The 17,077-nt window shown below is 53.2% G+C and overlaps 1 protein-coding gene across 1 annotated transcript; it reads left to right on the forward strand.

The window, feature by feature from the left end:
• Positions 1-5,730: 5,730 nt before the first annotated feature.
• Positions 5,731-16,155, forward strand: LDLRAP1 (low density lipoprotein receptor adaptor protein 1). The gene is made up of 9 exons (XM_058040261.1): positions 5,731-5,815; positions 8,118-8,260; positions 9,290-9,402; positions 10,303-10,417; positions 13,329-13,401; positions 13,484-13,567; positions 13,945-14,075; positions 14,470-14,504; positions 15,390-16,155. Exons 1-9 carry the CDS (start codon positions 5,731-5,733, stop codon positions 15,526-15,528), a joined length of 918 nt encoding a protein of 305 aa, XP_057896244.1. The 3' UTR covers positions 15,529-16,155.
• Positions 16,156-17,077: the final 922 nt, after the last annotated feature.

Consider the following 17,077-nt stretch of genomic DNA (forward strand, 5'->3'; position numbering starts at 1 on the left):
GAGAACAAACCCGGAGCTTTCCCAGCCTGGAAAATCCCTTTTTTCCCTAAATATGACATCTGAATGTGACTCCATTATTTTCAGATTCTCAGCACCAGCCCCCCCTGATACTGGGGATTTTATTTTATTTTATTTTATTTTATTTTTATTTTTATTTTTATTATTATACTATTTTTATTATTATACTGTTTTAATTATTTTTTATTATTACATTATTTTAATTATTTTATTTTAATTATTTTTTGGATTCTCAGCACCAGCACCCCCTGATATTTGGGATTTGATTTTCTTTTATTTCATTATTATATTACTTTAATTATTTATTTTAAATTACCTTTGGATTCTCAGCACCAGCCCCCCTGATATTGGGGGTTTTATTTTAATTTATTTTATTTTATTAATTTTTTTATTATTATGTTATTTTAAATTTTTATTATATTGTTTTAATTATTTTATTTTAATTATTTTTGGATTCTTAGCACCAGCACCCCCTGATATTTGGGATTTTATTTTATTTTATTTTATTTTATTTTATTTTATTATTATATTATTTTAATTTTTATTTTAAAGTACCTTTGGATTCTCAGCACCAGCCCCCCTGATATTGGGGGGTTTATTTTAATTTATTTTATTTTATTATTATTTTATTATTATGTTATTTTAATTTTTTATTATATTATTTTAATTATTTATTTTAAAGTACCTTTGGATTCTCAGCACCAGCCCCCCTGATATTTGGGTTTTTATTATTATTTTTATTATTATATTATTTTAATTATTTTTGGATTCTCAGCACCAGCCTCCCCCTGATATTGGGGTTTTTTAAATTATTTTTGAGTTCCTGGGCGCTCTCAGCAAATCTCCATTGAAACACGAGGATTGGGGATTTTTGTGGTTGGAAATATGAAGAGCACGAGTTCAAAAATGTGCACAGCCAGCACAGAAATGGGACTTTTTTATTGTTTTTTGGGTTTTTAATCCCTGGATCCGGGAGGGGAGCTGACTCTGGGGTTTGGAGATTTTAATGGAAAAACTGGAAAAACTGGAATCTGCTGCTGGTGGCCTGAGGACAGAGGGACAGGGGGACACAGGGACAGAGGGACACGGGGCTGGGCCGCTCGTTTTCCCATCCCAGTCCCCATTCCCATCCCAAACCCCAATCCCACTTTGGCCTCTCCTGCACCCCCGGGTCCCCTCCAGGCACAAATTTGGGGTTTGTGCCACCCCCGTCCCTCCCTGGCTGTTTTTCCACCCTTTATTCCAACGGGAACAACGGGAATTGTTGGGATCTCTCCCACCCCGCTGCCATGGCAACCTGCCTTTGTTCCTGGCAGCTGCTCCATCACAATTAACAAATAATTAATAAAAATCCTCCCCTGCACGGGGGCCCTGCCCCGGTGCTGCCCCCGCTCCCCCGGGGCACGTGGGGAGAGCAAAGAACGGGAAAAAAAATGGGGAAAAAAATGGAATTTTCTGGCCTGGACGGGGCTCTGGGACAGGCTGGGCCACCTGGGGAATTTTGGGTTTGGTTTTTACCCCTTCCACCTGGAGAAATTTTGTGTTTCTTACCCCTCGTACCCGGGAATTTTTGTGGCTTTTACCCCTTCCAGCTGCACCCCTCCTGCCCAGCAGCCACTGAGGAGCCCAGCCCTGTGTCCCATGTCCCTGTGTCCCCCTGTCCCTGTGTCCCCCTGTCCCTCTGTCCTATGTCCCTCTGTCCCTGTGTCCCCCTGTCCCCCTGTCCCTGTGTCCCTCTGTCCCTGTGTCCCTCTGTCCTATGTCCCATGTCCCTGTGTCCCCCTGTCCCCTGGCCAGCAGGAGCAGATTCCACCACAGCAGCAGATTCCAGTTTTTCTATTAAAAGCTCCAAACCCCAGAGTCAGCTCCTCCCCCAGATCCAGAGATTACAAAAAAAAAAAAAAAAAAAAAAAAAAAAAAGTCCCATTTCTCTGCTCTCTGTGCGCATTTTTGAACTCGTGCTCTTCATATTTCCAACCACAAAAATCCCCAAACCTCGTGTTTCAGTGGAGATTTGTGAGCTGCAAACATCACTGGGGGCTGTGTGAGGCTGCAGGGCTGCTGAGCCCAGGCTGGAGGCACATCCAGGGCTGAAATGGGACCTGGGCTCAGGGTGGCACCTTTATTTCCTTTATTTCCTTAATTTCCTTTATTTTCTTTATTTTCTTTATTTCCTTTATTTCCTTTATTTCCTTTATTTCCTTTATTTCCTTTATTTCCTTTATTTTCTTTATTTCCTTTATTTCCTTTATTTTCGTTATTCTCTGGCACTGCAGGGATCCCAGCTGGGGACACTCAGGTGTCACACATTTCCTTGGGATTTTTCCTCCTGAGAAGCTGAGAGGCCTCAAGAACAAAATACAAACATTGATTATCTGCTGCTATGGAATGCAACAGGTGCATCTGTGATTGGGCTCATGTGGTTGTTCCTAATTAATGGCCAATCACTGTCAGCTGGCTCGGACTCTGGGTCAGTCACAAGATTTTATTATCATTCCATTCCTTTCTATTCTTTTCAAACCTTCTGATGAAATTCTTTCTTCTATTCTTTAGTATAGTTTTAAGATATCATTTTCTTTTAATATAATATATATCATAAAGTAATGAATCAGCCTTCTGAGACATGGAGTCAAGAGTCTCTCCCCTCGTCCTGGGACCCTCAAACACCCCCACATTCAGGGCTGTCCCAGCCCACAAAACCCCCACAAATCCCATGCTGGGCTAAGGGGATGATCAGGATTAACCAGGTTGCCCTGAGATGTTTACAATTATTATTAGCTCCCAAATCTGCCCGGGCAGAGCAGCCTGGGCAGTGCCCATCTGCTGCTCTACAGCTGCCTTTGTTCTGCCTGCACCTCAAATTCCGTGTTCTGGCACAGCCTGGCTGGGAGCGACACCAGCAGCAGCAAATCTGCCCCTGGGCATGCAGGGCAAGAATGGGGAAAAGGGAGAAAATATCAGTTTGGAGGGAGGGAAATGCCATCACGAGTGCAGGAGCATAGAGGGGCAGCACTGATGGGTGCCCCCACAGGTTTCTGGGTGGCATCAAGGGGTGCTCGTGGCTCTCACAGGGGTCGGGGGAGCTGCCCTGGCACCCTGATAAATCCCCCGTGCCCCAGCCTGGCAGGGAAAGCTGCCCAGGGCTGCCCCAGCAGCACAGGAGAGATGGGGAAAGTGGAGGTGAAACCTTTCCCTAAGGAAATCACAAAAACCAGGAGATGGGGTTGCAGGGTCTCGCCATGAAAACTCAGCTCTTTATTTTAATATTTTAATATTTTAATTTTTTAATTTTTAACATTTCCCTGCGTGCTGGTGCTCCTGCCCTGCCCCAGCACTGCCCTGGCTGTGAGCTGGGTGTGACAAATAAATCAGATTTGTGCAGTGCTCCTGTGACAGGACGTGCCCTGAGCGCCCCAGCACGGGGGTTTCACCCCCGTTTTCCAGCGTGCATTAAAAGTGGGGGTGCTCCAGTTGTTTCCTCTCCCAGCTGATGTTTTACCCTGCTGTATTTTTATCTTCGCTGCGTTATGTAACGAGATGTGCTGGTGTCAGTCTGGGAGCTCCGGCGCTGTCAGTAAAACTAACCCAGTTTACCACAGGCCTGAATTCCTCGTGATAAAGAGCAGAATTAACCCAAATGAGTGCCTGAGCTCCTGGTCCCTCTCTTCTGACCCTGGGAGAAGGAATTGCAGCCAGCACAGAACTGTTCCAGCCAACTCAGCCGCGTCCTTGGGGTGTGCCAGGGGAGTTTGCACATCTGTGCCTGCCTGAAGCTTTGGGAGGAGCTGCAGGAGGAACGAGCCTCCCTCGGGGCTCAGCTCCCCTTTCCCAAACTGCTTCTATTTCCCAAACTTCTCCCCTTTCCCAAACTGCTCCCCTTTCCTTTGGGGTTCCGCCTCCTCTTTTTTATCCTTTAATTTCAGAAAGCCTGTGAGGGCTTTATTCTCCATTCAGAGCAGGTGGTGACACCTGGGTGACACCAGGGTGGCTGCTCAGACAGGACACCCCAATATCCCACCCCAGCCCGGGTCACCAAACCCCTCCTGGGGCAAACTCAGCTTTTTTGGGGTCACCTGGGCCTGGAGAGAGCAGAGGGGGGTCCTTTACCCTGAATGTGAGTGGGGAAGGGGGGGATCCCTGCAGAGCTGCACCCCACAGTGTAGGGAGGAGGGATTTGGGGCAGGATCCGTGGGGGGAAGCAAATCCTGATTTTGGGGGGCACCCCCAGGCCCTGGGTGTGGCTGAGTCGTGGTGTCCCCACAGCGCTGTCGGACCCGGGGTCCCCGAAGAGCTTTGGGGACCCCGAGGAGCTTTAGGGACCCTGTGGAACTTTTGAGTCCCCACAGAGTTTTGGGGACCCTGCTCAGCTTTGAGGTCCCCCGAGGAGCTTTGGATACCCGGCAGAGTTTTGGGGACCCCACACAGTTTTTGGGACCCCGCAGAACTTTTGGCATCCCACAGAACTTTTAGGTCCCTGTGGAGTTTTGGGGACCCTGCAGGAGTTTTGGGGACCCTGAACAACTTCAGGGACTCTGCACAACTTTAGGGAACCCCTCACAGTTTTTGGGAGCCTGCATGGCTTTAGGGACCCCGAGGAGCTTTGGGTCCATGTGGAGCTTTGGGGACCGCGCACAGTTTTCGGGACCCTGTAGAACTTTTGGGTCCTCGCGGAGTTTTTGGGAACCCTGCACAACTTCAGGAACGCTGCACAGCTTTAGGAACCCTGCACAACTTTAGGAACCCTGCACAACTTCAGGAACGCTGCACAGCTTTAGGAACCCTGCACAACTTTAGGAACCCTGCACAACTTTAGGAACGCCGTACAGCTTTAGGAACCCCGCACAGCTTTAGGAACCCCGCACAACTTTAGGAACGCCGCACAACTTTAGGAACGCTGCACAACTTTAGGAACCCTGCACAACTTTAGGAACGCTGTACAGCTTTAGGAACCCTGCACAACTTCAGGAACCCTGCACAGCTTTAGGAACGCTGCACAACTTTAGGAACGCTGTACAGCTTTAGGAACCCTGCACAACTTCAGGAACCCTGCACAACTTTAGGAACCCTGCACAACTTTAGGAACCCCGCACAACTTTAGGAACCCTGCACAACTTCAGGAACCCTGCACAACTTTAGGAACGCCGTACAGCTTTAGGAACGCTGTACAGCTTTAGGAACCCTGCACAACTTTAGGAACGCTGTACAGCTTTAGGAACGCTGCACAACTTTAGGAACGCTGTACAGCTTTAGGAACCCTGCACAACTTTAGGAACCCCGCACAACTTTAGGAACCCTGCACAACTTCAGGAACCCTGCACAGCTTTAGGAACCCTGCACAGCTTTAGGAACGCCGTACAGCTTTAGGAACCCTGTACAACTTTAGGAACGCTGTACAGCTTTAGGAACCCTGTACAACTTTAGGAACGCTGCACAGCTTTAGGAACGCCGTACAGCTTTAGGAACCCCGCACAACTTCAGGAACCCCGCACAACTTTAGGAACGCCGTACAGCTTTAGGAACCCTGCACAACTTTGCGGACCCCGCGCAGTTTTTGGGACCCCGCCGCGCTCCGGGCCCCGGGGCGGGGATGGGCGTGGCACAGGGCGTGGCGCGCTGACGTCAGCGCTCATTTGCATGGCCCCGCCCCCGGACGCGGTCAGCGCTGGCGCCGCAGGAAAAGTTTGCGGCGGGGCCGGGCCGGGCCGGGCCGGGATGGACGCGCTCAAGTCCGCGGGCCGGGCCCTGCTGAGGAGCCCCAGCGTGCACAAACCGTCCTGGGCCGGCGGGCGGCACAAGAGTGAGAGCCGAGACCCCGCACCCTGCCCCGGGTCCCCCTCCCTGCCCCGAGCCCCCGCTCCCTGCCCCGCACCCCGGCCGGGCCCCGCTCCCTGCCCCGGACCCCGCATTCTGCCCCGGGCCCCCCATCCCGCACCCCGCTCCCTGCCCCGGACCCCGCATTCTGCCCCGGGCCCCCCATCCCGCACCCCGCTCCCTGCCCCGGACCCCGCATTCTGCCCCGGGCCCCCCATCCCGCACCCCGCTCCCTTTCCCGCACCCCGCGCTCCGCTCCCGGCCCCGCTCCGCCGCTCCGCTCCCTGTCCCTTCCCCTCGCTCCGCTCTGTCCCGGCCCCTCTGTCCCCTCTCTTCCCCCGGCCCTCTGCTCTCTCTCTCTCCGCCTTCGCTTTCGCTCTCTCGTCGCTCTTTTCTCACTTTCAGCCCCACTTTTTGCCGCGCTGTTCGCTCCGCCCCGCCGCGCTCCGCGCTCCTTGCGCCCCTTCCCCTGTCCCCGTGTCCCCGTGTCCCTCTGTCCCCCCGTGTCCCTCTGTCCCCGTGTCCCCGTGTCCCCCAGCCCGGGCCAAGGGCCGGAGCCCGCCGGGCGCGCTGTGACCTCGTCCCGCTCGCAGATCGATGCCGCCGTGGCGAGCGGCCACCGGGCCCTGCCGGGGAGGGCACCGGGCCCGGGGGGAGCCACCCCGAACCCCCCCGGTGACACCGAACCCGCGGCTGTCCCCGATCCCGTGGGACCGACCCGGCCCGAGTCACACCGGGACAGCGGATGGGCAGCGGGGGGACACGAACAGGCTGGCCTGGGGACACCTGTGGGGCTGTGTGACACCTGTGGGGCTGTGTGACACCTGGGTGGCTGTGTGACACCTGGGGTGGCTGTGTGACACCTGTGGGGGCTGTGTGACACCTGTGGGGCTGTGTGACACCTGTGGGGCTGTGTGACACTTGGGGTGGCTGTGTGACACTTGGGGTGGCTGTGTGACACCTGTGGGGCTGTGTGACACCTGTGGGGCTGTGTGACACCTGGGGGGGCTGTGTGACACCTGGGGGGCTGTGTGACACCTGGGGTGGCTGTGTGACACCTGGGGGGGCTGTGTGACACCTGGGGGGCTGTGTGACACCTGGGGTGGCTGTGTGACACCTGGGGGGCTGTGTGACACCTGGGGTGGCTGTGTGACACCTGTGGGGCTGTGTGACACCTGTGGGGCTGTGTGACACCTGGGGTGGCTGTGTGACACCTGGGGTGGCTGTGTGACACCTGTGGGGCTGTGTGACACCTGTGGGGCTGTGTGACACTTGGGGTGGCTGTGTGACACTTGGGGTGGCTGTGTGACACCTGTGGGGCTGTGTCACACCTGGGGGGCTGTGTCACACCTGGGGTGGCTGTGTGACACTTGGGGTGGCTGTGTGACACCTGTGGGGCTGTGTGACACCTGGGGGGGCTGTGTGACACCTGTGGGGCTGTGTGACACTTGGGGTGGCTGTGTGGCACCTGTGGGGCTGTGTGACACCTGGGGTGGCTGTGTGACACCTGGGGTGGCTGTGTGACACCTGTGGGGGCTGTGTGACACCTGTGGGGCTGTGTGGCACCTGGGGTGGCTGTGTGACACCTGTGGGGCCGTGTGACACCTGTGGGGCTGTGTGACACTTGTGGGGCTGTGTGACACCTGGGGGGCTGTGTGACACCTGGGGGGGCTGTGTGACACCTGGGGGGCTGTGTGACACCTGTGGGGCTGTGTGACACCTGTGGGGGCTGTGTGACACCTGTGGGGCTGTGTGGCACCTGTGGGGCTGTGTGACACCTGGGGAGAGGCAAAGCCCCCGAGCTGCCCATCCCTGCTGGCTCCTGGGTGGAATTTCAGGTTTAGGAGCCCCCACCTGATTCTCACCTTGGCCCCACACCTGTCCCTGTGTTTCGAGTCCTCCTTTTCCCCCAGCACTTTGGGGAACAGTCCCATGGTGGTTTCCAAGGGGAGAGCAGAGCCCTCTGCTCCTGGGGGGCTCCTCGGGGCTGAGGGGGATCGTTCCCCTCACCTGGCTGCCAGCAGCTGCCCGGGATTAGCAGCAAATCCCATTTTATCCTCCTTGTGTAGGTGAGGCTTTGCAGGGTCAGGGCGCGGGGTGGCTCCCAGGTGAGCTGGGGGCTCCTGAAGGGTTTGGTGTGCAGAACGTTCTGGGGTTTGGTGTGGCTCGTGGAGAACGTTCTGGGGTTTGTTGTGCTGCCTTGGAGAGCTGCAGGGGAGGCTCCCAGGTGAACCCCTCAGTGCTGCTGCTGTGAGCTGGTGATTCCAGAACCTTCCGTGTGTCCCCAGAGCTGCCTGAGAACTGGACAGACACGAGGGAGACGCTGCTGGAGGGGATGCTCTTCAGCCTCAAGTACCTGGGCATGACCCTGGTGGAGCAGCCCAAGGGAGAGGAGCTCTCTGCAGCCGCTGTCAAAAGGATCGTGGCCACCGTGAGTGTCCCCAGCTGTCCCCAGGGGTCACCAGGTGGCCCTGATGGCCCTTGGGAGGGTCCCACGGGGAGCAGTTTCAGAGCTGCAGTGGGGGAAATTGGGATTGAAGCTCCAGAGGGGATTGGAATTGCAGCTCCATGGGGTCGGGATTGCATCTCTAGGGAAATTGGGATTCCATCTCCAGGGGAGATTGGGGTTTGCAGCTCCAGGGGATTGAGATTTGCAGCTCCCTGGAAGTTGGGATTTGCAGCTCCATGGGGAAGTTGGGATTTCACCTCCAGGGAAATTGGGATTGCAGCTCCGTGGGGTTGGGTTGCAGCTCCAGGACGATTGGGATTGCATCTCTAGGGAAACTGGGATTCCATCTCCAAGGCGATTGGGATTTGCAGCTCCATGGGGTCCAGGGGGATTGGGATTGCCACTCCAGGGGGATTGGGATTTCAGCTCCAGGGGGATTGGGATTTCAGCTCCAGGGGGATTGGGATTTCAGCTCCATGGGGATGGGGTTGCAGCCCCTCCAGGGCTGTGGGTGGCCCTGCAGACAGTTCCAGGCTCTGGCAGCCCCTGGTTCCAGCCCGGGCTGTGGGCTGGGGCGTGCTGAGCTCCTGTGATAAGCTGGGGTGTGTGAGGAGGCTCTGACCTGCTGGGTCAGGGCAGGGACAGGTTTGGAGCATGGCCAGGGCTGCTCTGGGCTTCCCTTCCAGGATTTGGGAGGGCACAGAGAGGGACAGAGAGCAGGACAGGAGCAGCCAGCACAGCTCTGTCCCACTGGGGCCTCAGAGGGGTGGAATTCCTGGATCCCCCAATTCCCAGCCCTTCTCCAGAACATTCCCAGCCCATTCCCAGCCATCCCTCAATTCCCAGCCCTCCTCCAGTTCATTCCCCCGATTCCCAGCCCTTCTCCAGCCCATTCCCAGCCCTCCTGGCAGCAGAGCCAGCCCTGCTGAGAGCATCCCCAGCTGCTCCCACACCCCTGGAGGTGCCAGTGGTCAAACCCTGGGTTTTTCCTTCCCTCCCTCCCTCCCCGAGGCCAAGGCCAGTGGGAAGAAGCTGCAGAAGGTGACGCTGAAGGTGTCGCCGCGGGGGATTGTGCTCAGGGACGGCAGGAGCAGCGAGCTCATCGAGAACATCTCCATCTACAGGTGGGTGCTGGGGCTGGGCTGGGCCTCCCTCCCACATCCCCTGAGCATCTGCAAACCCCAAGCCTGGGTCCCAGCCCAGCCTGGGCACCCCTGCTTCACCTCCTGCCCCTGCCCTGAGCCTCAGGGTGAAATCCCAGGCTGGGCACAGCTCCTTTCTCCTTCCTCACCCTCCAGGGAAACCTTCTGAGCAGAGCAGTGTGAGGTGCTGCTGTGCTGGCAGCTTCCCTTCTCTAGCCTGTCCTGTCCCACTGTGTGGAAAAGACATTTCCTCTTCTTTTCTCTCTTCTCTCCTCTTTTTTCTCTCTTTTCTTTCTCTTCTCTTCTCTTCTCTTCTCTTCTCTTCTCTTCTCTTCTCTTCTCTTCTCTTCTCTTCTCTTCTCTTCTCTTCTCTTCTCTTCTCTTCTCTTCTCTTCTCTTCTCTTCTCTTCTCTTCTCTTCTCCCTTTTCTTTTCCCTCCCTTTTCTTTTCCCTCCCTTTTCTTTTCCCTCCCTTTTCTTTTCCCTCCCTTCTCTTTTCTCTTTTTTCTCTTTTCTCTTTTTTCTCTTTTCTCTTTTTTCTCTTTTCTCTTTTTTCTCTTTTCTCTCTTCTCTCTTATTTTCTCTTATTTTCTCCTTTTCTCTTTTCTCTTTTCTTCTCTCTTTTCCCTTTTCCCTCTCTTCTCTTTTCCCTTTTCTCTTTTGTCTTTTTCTCTTTTCCCTTTTCTTCTCTCTTTTTCTCTTCTTCTCTCTTCTCTCCCCCCTCTCCCTGTGTTGCCCATAGATCTCAGCCCCTGCCATCTCCCCCTGCCCATCCCACCCTGGTGCCCTCCCCGTGCCGTGCAGCCCCTGTGGCAGCCCTGGAGCCCGGAGCCCATCCCGGAGCCCACCCCAGAGCCCACCCTGGGCTGTTCCTGTGTTCCAGGATCTCCTACTGCACCGCAGACAGGGCCCACGACAAGGTGTTCGCCTACATCGCGCAGAGCCAGCACAGCGAGAGCCTCGAGTGCCACGCCTTCCTGTGCCCCAAGAGGAAGATGGTCAGTGAGGACGAGGAGGAGGAGGGCTGGGAGGAAGGCTCGGCACTGCCCAGCCCCTCACCCCAGCCGGGGCTGTGCCTCTGGGGCTGTGAGCTGAGCCTGCAGCAGTCCCTGCCCCGGGGATGCTCCCTGTGCTGCTGCAGCCCCGAGAGCTCCGGGCAGGGATGGGGGCAGGAGGAGCCCTGGGGACCCTGCTGGGGCTCCCTGCCCTGCCCTGGGATGTCCCTGCGTGGTTTTAGGGACACCTGTGCAGCTGGGGCTGTGTGATGGTGTTCACAGGGCTCTGAGGATGAGGGAAGAGACGGGGATCTGACTCCGTGTTTTATTTATCAATTGATTTATTGTTTTATTATATGTAATACATTAAAATTAGACTAAAAGAATAGAAGAAGGGATTTCATCAGAAGGCTGGCTAAGAATAGAAAAAGAATGAATGATAACAAAGGTTTGTGACTGAACAGAGAGTCTGAGCCAGCTGTGATTGGCCATTAATTAGAAACAACCACATGAGACCAATCCCAGATGCCCCTGTTGCATTCCACAGCAGCAGATAACCATTGTTTGCATTTTGTTCCTGAGGCCTCTAGGCTTCTCAGGAGATAAAAATCCCAAGGAAAGGATTTTTCATTAAATGTGTCTGTGACATCAGGAGAGGCTGCCTTGTGCTGGGGAGGGGGGCTCAGCTCAGATTTGGCTGTGGGAGCGTTTGGGGTGGGCTCAGAGCACAGATTTGGCTGTGGGAAGGAACTGAGGTGGGCTCAGAGCCCATCCCAGACTCATTCCCAAATCCAGCTCTCTGCTCTGAGCCCTCCTGGACCTTTCCCTGCTGTTCCAGTGCCCCAGGAGGGGAAGGGACCTGGTGAGCCTGGTCCCCAGCAGCATCCCCGTGCCTGGAGCTCTGTTCACGTTCCCTGCCTCTCCCAGCTCCTCTTTTCCCCCTGGGGACAATAATGGCAGCCACAAGTTGTCTCTCCTGTGCTCCCACCCCGGCACGGCCGAGATAAGCCTCACTCTGCAAATTAAAATTTAAATCTTCCTGCTGCTAAAGGAATTATCTCGGCGCTGCATCAGCTCCGTGCGTCCCCCTGCAAATAAAGTTCTCCAAGGCCTTTTGTGGCAGAAGAACTGGGGATAATTTCCTTTTTCCTGCTCTGTGAAGTGCAGGAAGATCCTGCTGCTGAGGTGATCCCTGCTCCCAGCCTGGAGCCAGGGCAGGGGCTCTGGGTGCACCACAGCTCCCAGGCACAGCCGTGTAATTAGCCCATATTTTTAGTTCCTGGGTAATTCTCAGCAGTGGCTGGGCCTATTAAACTTGATTCAGATGTGACAGCTTAAATTGTAAACAGCTGTGAGGAGTTTCATACTTAATTACCATATTTAAGGGTTGTTTTTTTTTTGCCATAGAACATTTGCACTCCCATCAGGGATGGAAAGAGCTCAAATATCCCAGTGAGCCCTCCTGGTGCCAGCCTTGACTGGCACTGCTGGTTCTGGGGGTCCCCTTGTCCCCCCTGCCTGGTTTTGGGGGTGCTGTGCCCTCTTTGTGTCCCCCCCCATGTCCTTGGGGGCTGCCAGTGCTTTCAGTGATTTCAGTGATTGATTTCAGAGATCTCAATGATTGATCTCAGTGGTTTCAGTGATTGGTTTCATTGATTTCAGTGGTTTCAGTGATTTATCTCAGTTATTTCAGTGATTTCAGAGATCTCAATGATTGATCTCAGTGATCTCATTGATCTCAGTAATTTCATTTATTTCAGTAATTTCGATGATTTATCTCAGTAATCTCAGTGATGTCATTGATCTCAGTGATTTCAGTAATTTCAGTGGTTGATTTCACTGATTTCAGTGGTTTCAGTGATTGATCTCAGGGATTTCAGTGGTTTCAGTGATCTCAGTAATTTCTGTAATTTCAGTGATTGATCTCAGTTATTTCAGTGATTTCAGAGGTTTCAGTGACTGATCTCAGTGATTTCATTGGTTTCATTAATTGATCTCAGTAATTTCAGTGATCTCAGAGGTCTCAGTGGTTGATCTCAGTTATTTCATTGATTTCAATGGTCTTGGTGATTGATCTCAGGGATCTCAGTGGTTTCAGTGATATCATTGATCTCAGTGATCTCAGTAATTGATCTCCATTATTTCAGTGATTTCAGAGGTTTCAGTGATTGATCTCAGTGATGACATTGATTGATCTCAGTGGTGTCAGTGATTGATCTCAGTGATGTCATTGATTGATCTCAGTGATGTCATTGATCTCAGTGGTGTCATTGATTGATCTCAGTGATGTCATTGATCTCAGTGATGTCATTGATTGATCTCAGTGATGTCAGTGATTGATCTCAGTGATGTCATTGATTGATCTCAGTGATGTCATTGATCTCAGTGATGTCATTGATTGATCTCAGTGGTGTCAGTGATTGATCTCAGTGATGTCATTGATCTCAGTGATGTCATTGATTGATCTCAGTGATGTCATTGATCTCAGTGATGTCATTGACTGATCTCAGTGATGTCATTGATCTCAGTGATGTCATTGATCTCAGTGGTGTCATTGATTGATCTCAGTGATGTCACTGATTGATCTCAGTGATGTCATTGATCTCAGTGATGTCATTGATTGAGCTCAGTGATGTCATTGATATCAGTGATGTCATTGACTGATCTCAGTGATGTCATTGATCTCAGTGATGTCATTGATTGATCTCAGTGATGTCAGTGATTGATCTCAGTGGTGTCAGTGATTGATCTCAGTGATGTCATTGATTGATCTCAGTGGTGTCAGTGATTGATCTCAGTGATGTCATTGATCTCAGTGATGTCATTGATTGATCTCAGTGATGTCAGTGATTGATCTCAGTGGTGTCAGTGATTGATCTCAGAGCTCTGAGCCTGTCCTGCTGTGTGTCCCCAGGCCCAGGCTGTCACCCTGACCGTGGCCCAGGCTTTCAGGCTGGCCTTTGAGTTCTGGCAGGCAGCAAAGGAAGGTGAGTTGGAGTTTGTGTCCCTGCTGTCCCCGCTGTCCCTGCTCCCTGCAGGCAGTGGTTCATGGCCTCTCCTGTTGTGCAGAGAAGGAGAAGAGGGAAAGGTCCATCCTGGCAGCAGAAGGGACGAGCAGCCCCAGCTCAGCAGCTCCTGCCCACCCTGGCACAGGTGAGTGAGGCACGGGGCAGAGCCTGGGGTGGGGAATTGTCCCTGAGCAGGAATGATAACAAGGGTTTGTGGCTGGGACAGAGAGTCCGAGCCAGCTGTGCTTGGCCACTAATCAGAAACAGCAACATGGACCAATCCCAGATCCACTCTTGCATTCCACAGCAGCAGATAACCATTGTTTGCATTTTGTTCCTGAGGCCTCTCAGCTTCTCAGGAGGAAGAATCCCAAGGAAATGAATTTCCATAGAAGAGTCTGTGACACCTGAGTGTCCTCAGGGCTCAGATCCGGGTCCATCCTGCAGGGGTTGGATGCAGGGAGGTGATTCCAGCAAACAGGTTTGGGTATTTCTCTGTGTCTCTCTTCTCTGCCCTCACAGCAGCCCTGGGGAAGCTGCTGGACCTGGAGGAGCCGGGCAGGGCCCCCCTGGGCAGCAGCCCCGAGCCCCCAGCCCTGGACAACAGCAGCTTTGGGCCCAGCAATGCCTCTGTCAACAACAACCTGGAGTGGGTAAGGGACAGCCGGGGCGGCCAGGGCCAAACTGGGCCAAACTGGGAGCTCGGGGGGCCTGGGCTGCTCAGGGAGGGCTCACAGCTCAGGGTCAGCTCCCTCCTGGCAGCAGGGATGGGAGGGTCAGGGGGGGATTTACATCCCTGTGCTGAAATAAATAACATGTACTGCTCTCCTGGATGGATCTGGGGCAGGCTCAGCCCCTTTGGGGTGCAGGAAGGGCCAAGCCCCCGAGTTCCCCTTTCCCTGCAGATTGCAGAGGAGGTGGCTGAGGCACTCAGAACCCAGCAGACAGAGATATTTCTTTGTGTGAGTGCAGAGCCAGGTCTCTAAATGCACTTCTGTGCAGCTCTCTTAGCAACTACTTGTCTCTCTTTTTGATCTCTCCACAAAGGAGATGGATGATGGTCTGGACGAGGCGTTCTCAAGGTAATTCTCAAACTCTCAGCCCTCCCTCGAGGTAATTCTCAAACTCTCATCCTTCCCTGCAGTTCAGCAGGGGAGCAGCCCCAGAGCCCTGGCTGTTAATAATGGCTCTTAATAATGGCTGTGTGTTAATAATAAGTAAAATAACTACTCTGTGTTTATTTTACTCTGTGCATTACTCTGTGTATTACTATGCATTACTCTCTGTGTTACTCTGTTTTACTCTGTGCATTACTCTATATTTATTTTACCCTGGCATTACTCTGTGCATTACTCTGTGTTTATTTTACTCTTGCTTTACTCCATATTTTATATACTCTGTGCATCACTCTGTATTTATTTCACTCTGTGCATTTCTCTGTTTATTTTACTCTGTGCATTACTCTCTGCATTACTCTGTGTTTATTTTACTGTCTGCATTACTCTGTATTTATTTCACTCTGTGCATTTCTCTGTATTTATTTCACTCTGTGCATTTCTCTGTGTTTATTTCACTCTGTGCATTTCTCTGTATTTATTTCACTCTGTGCATTTCTCTGTGTTTATTTCACTCTGTGCATTTCTCTGTATTTATTTCCCTCACTGTTTCTCTGTATTTATTTCCCTCAGTGCATTTCTCTGTATTTATTTCACTCAGTGCATCTCTCTGTGTTTATTTCACTCTGTGCATTTCTCTGTATTTATTTCCCTCACCGTTTCTCTGTGTTTATTTCACTCTGTGCATTTCTCTGTATTTATTTCACTCTGTGCATTTCTCTGTATTTATTTCCCTCACTGTTTCTCTGTATTTATTTCACTCTGTGCATTTCTCTGTGTTTATTTCACTCTCTGCATTACTCTGTATTTATTTCCCTCACTGTTTCTCTGTTTCCCACCTCTGTGCCCCAGGCTGGCCCAGTCCAGGACCAATCCCCAGGAGCTGGACACGGGGCTGTCGGCGCAGGAGGCTGCAGAGGCTCTGTCCCCCCTGCACTGGGGCCAGCTGGAGCCCAGCCCGGCTGAGCAGGACGATCTCTTCATGTTCTGAGGGCCCCAAACCCTCCCTGAGCCCCTCTGGGACCCTCCAGGGCCCCCACACCGCCGGGTGCCGCAGCCCAGCTCAGACCAAAGCTTCAGAAACCCAGCGTGGAATTTTGTACCTTGCTCTTACCCAAACCACAGGATGCTCTCGGACGGATTTACTCACAGTTTACAAGAGGCGTGGGGCTGTTCCTCCTGCAGGCACCACCACAACCCTGTGTGGGTGCAGACGCAGCTCTGGGTGTCACCAGCGCACCCAGCCTGGCACAGCTCTGGGTGTCACCAGCCCATCGTGGGATGCAGACACAGCTCTGGGTGTCACCAACCCATCGTGGCACAGCACAGCACCTGCGTGGCCAGGGAGAGTCTGCAGCAGCTGCTGGCAGTGTGACAGCACAGAAATCAGAGGGAGCAGAGCTGGTGCTTTGTGCCCGTGGCGCTCTCGCTGCTGTCGCTCACCCCAGCGGGTCCCAGCTCCTGTTTAACCCAAAGACTTTTGTAACTCAAAGAAGTTTTGCACTTTAACGCTTGGACTGAAAGCAGCGCTTGGAGTGTCAAGGTGGGCAGTGCCTGGAGCTCTCCTCAGAAGCTTTTCACCCAAAAAGAGCCCCCCTGGCAGTGCTGCAGCTCTGGCTCCAGGTCCCAAACTCCAAAGTTGGCTTTAACAGCAAAACCAGCAGGGAGCAAAGGTTTGGTTTTGGATTCTGCTGGGAAGGGCAGCTTGGGAGGAGCAGCAGGGGCACAGCTCCACGTTCCCAGCTCGGCCCTGCAGGTTTGCCTGGCCAGGACTCCTCCTGCCCCAGATCCATGTGGATGGGATGGGGTCAGGCAGCAGCAGTTCTGGTGCCCAGTGGTGCTCCCACCCCTGTCCCAGGACCTCACTCCTGGTGCCCAGTGGTGCTCCCACCCCTGTTCCTGACAGCTCCAGGGGGCTCAGGAAGCTCCATCTACCCCTGGGGCTGGAACCAGCCTCGGAGGTACAGCTCGTGCTAACTCGAGATTGGGTTTAACCATCCCAAACAGCCTCACTGACACCTCTCAGTGTTTGTGGCCTTACGTGAAGTGTACTAATCTGTTTTATAGATTTGTAACTCGGGTTTGAAGCACTAATTCATTCCCCTGATAGCTCTTTAGAACTCCCTCAGAACTGCTCACAGGAAGGAAGGAAAACCCTCTGAGTCAGCTGCAGAGTTCATGAGGGAGCAGCTGAGTGGCTCTGCCTTAGGTTGGAGATGTTTTTTCCCCAAAGTGTGAGTGTGGGAAGGTGTTGGGGGTCTCTCTGATGGAACCTGTGCTCTGTGGGCTCTGCAGGGAGCAGCTCAGAGCAGTTCCAGGTCCTGGCAGGGCTGTGCCCATGGGTGCCTCAATCCCGGGGGCAGCAGCTCTCCCCAGGACCCTGGGATGGGTGAGGAGCACATCCTGCTCTCCTCTGGAACCTGGGATGGAGGGTAAGGAACACCTCCTGCTCTCCCAAGAACCTTTGATGGAGGGTGAGGATTCCCCTGTCCTTTCCTAGAGCAGCACATGCTGACATTCACAACACTATCTCTGTGTGT

The sequence above is a fragment of the Melospiza georgiana genome, chromosome 24 (genome assembly GCF_028018845.1).
Source record: "Melospiza georgiana isolate bMelGeo1 chromosome 24, bMelGeo1.pri, whole genome shotgun sequence".
Taxonomy (NCBI): Eukaryota; Metazoa; Chordata; class Aves; order Passeriformes; family Passerellidae; genus Melospiza; species Melospiza georgiana.

What these genes read in the sequence shown, in the direction of transcription:
- LDLRAP1 (XM_058040261.1), top strand. Translation starts at nt 5,731, where the DNA reads ATGGACGCGCTCAAGTCCGCGGGCCGGGCCCTGCTGAGGAGCCCCAGC. An exon ending in TCAAAAGGATCGTGGCCACC is followed by an intron (nt 8,261 to 9,289) that starts GTGAGTGTCCCC and finishes TCCCTCCCCGAG; the next exon opens with GCCAAGGCCAGTGGGAAGAA. An exon ending in GAGAACATCTCCATCTACAG is followed by an intron (nt 9,403 to 10,302) that starts GTGGGTGCTGGG and finishes CCTGTGTTCCAG; the next exon opens with GATCTCCTACTGCACCGCAG.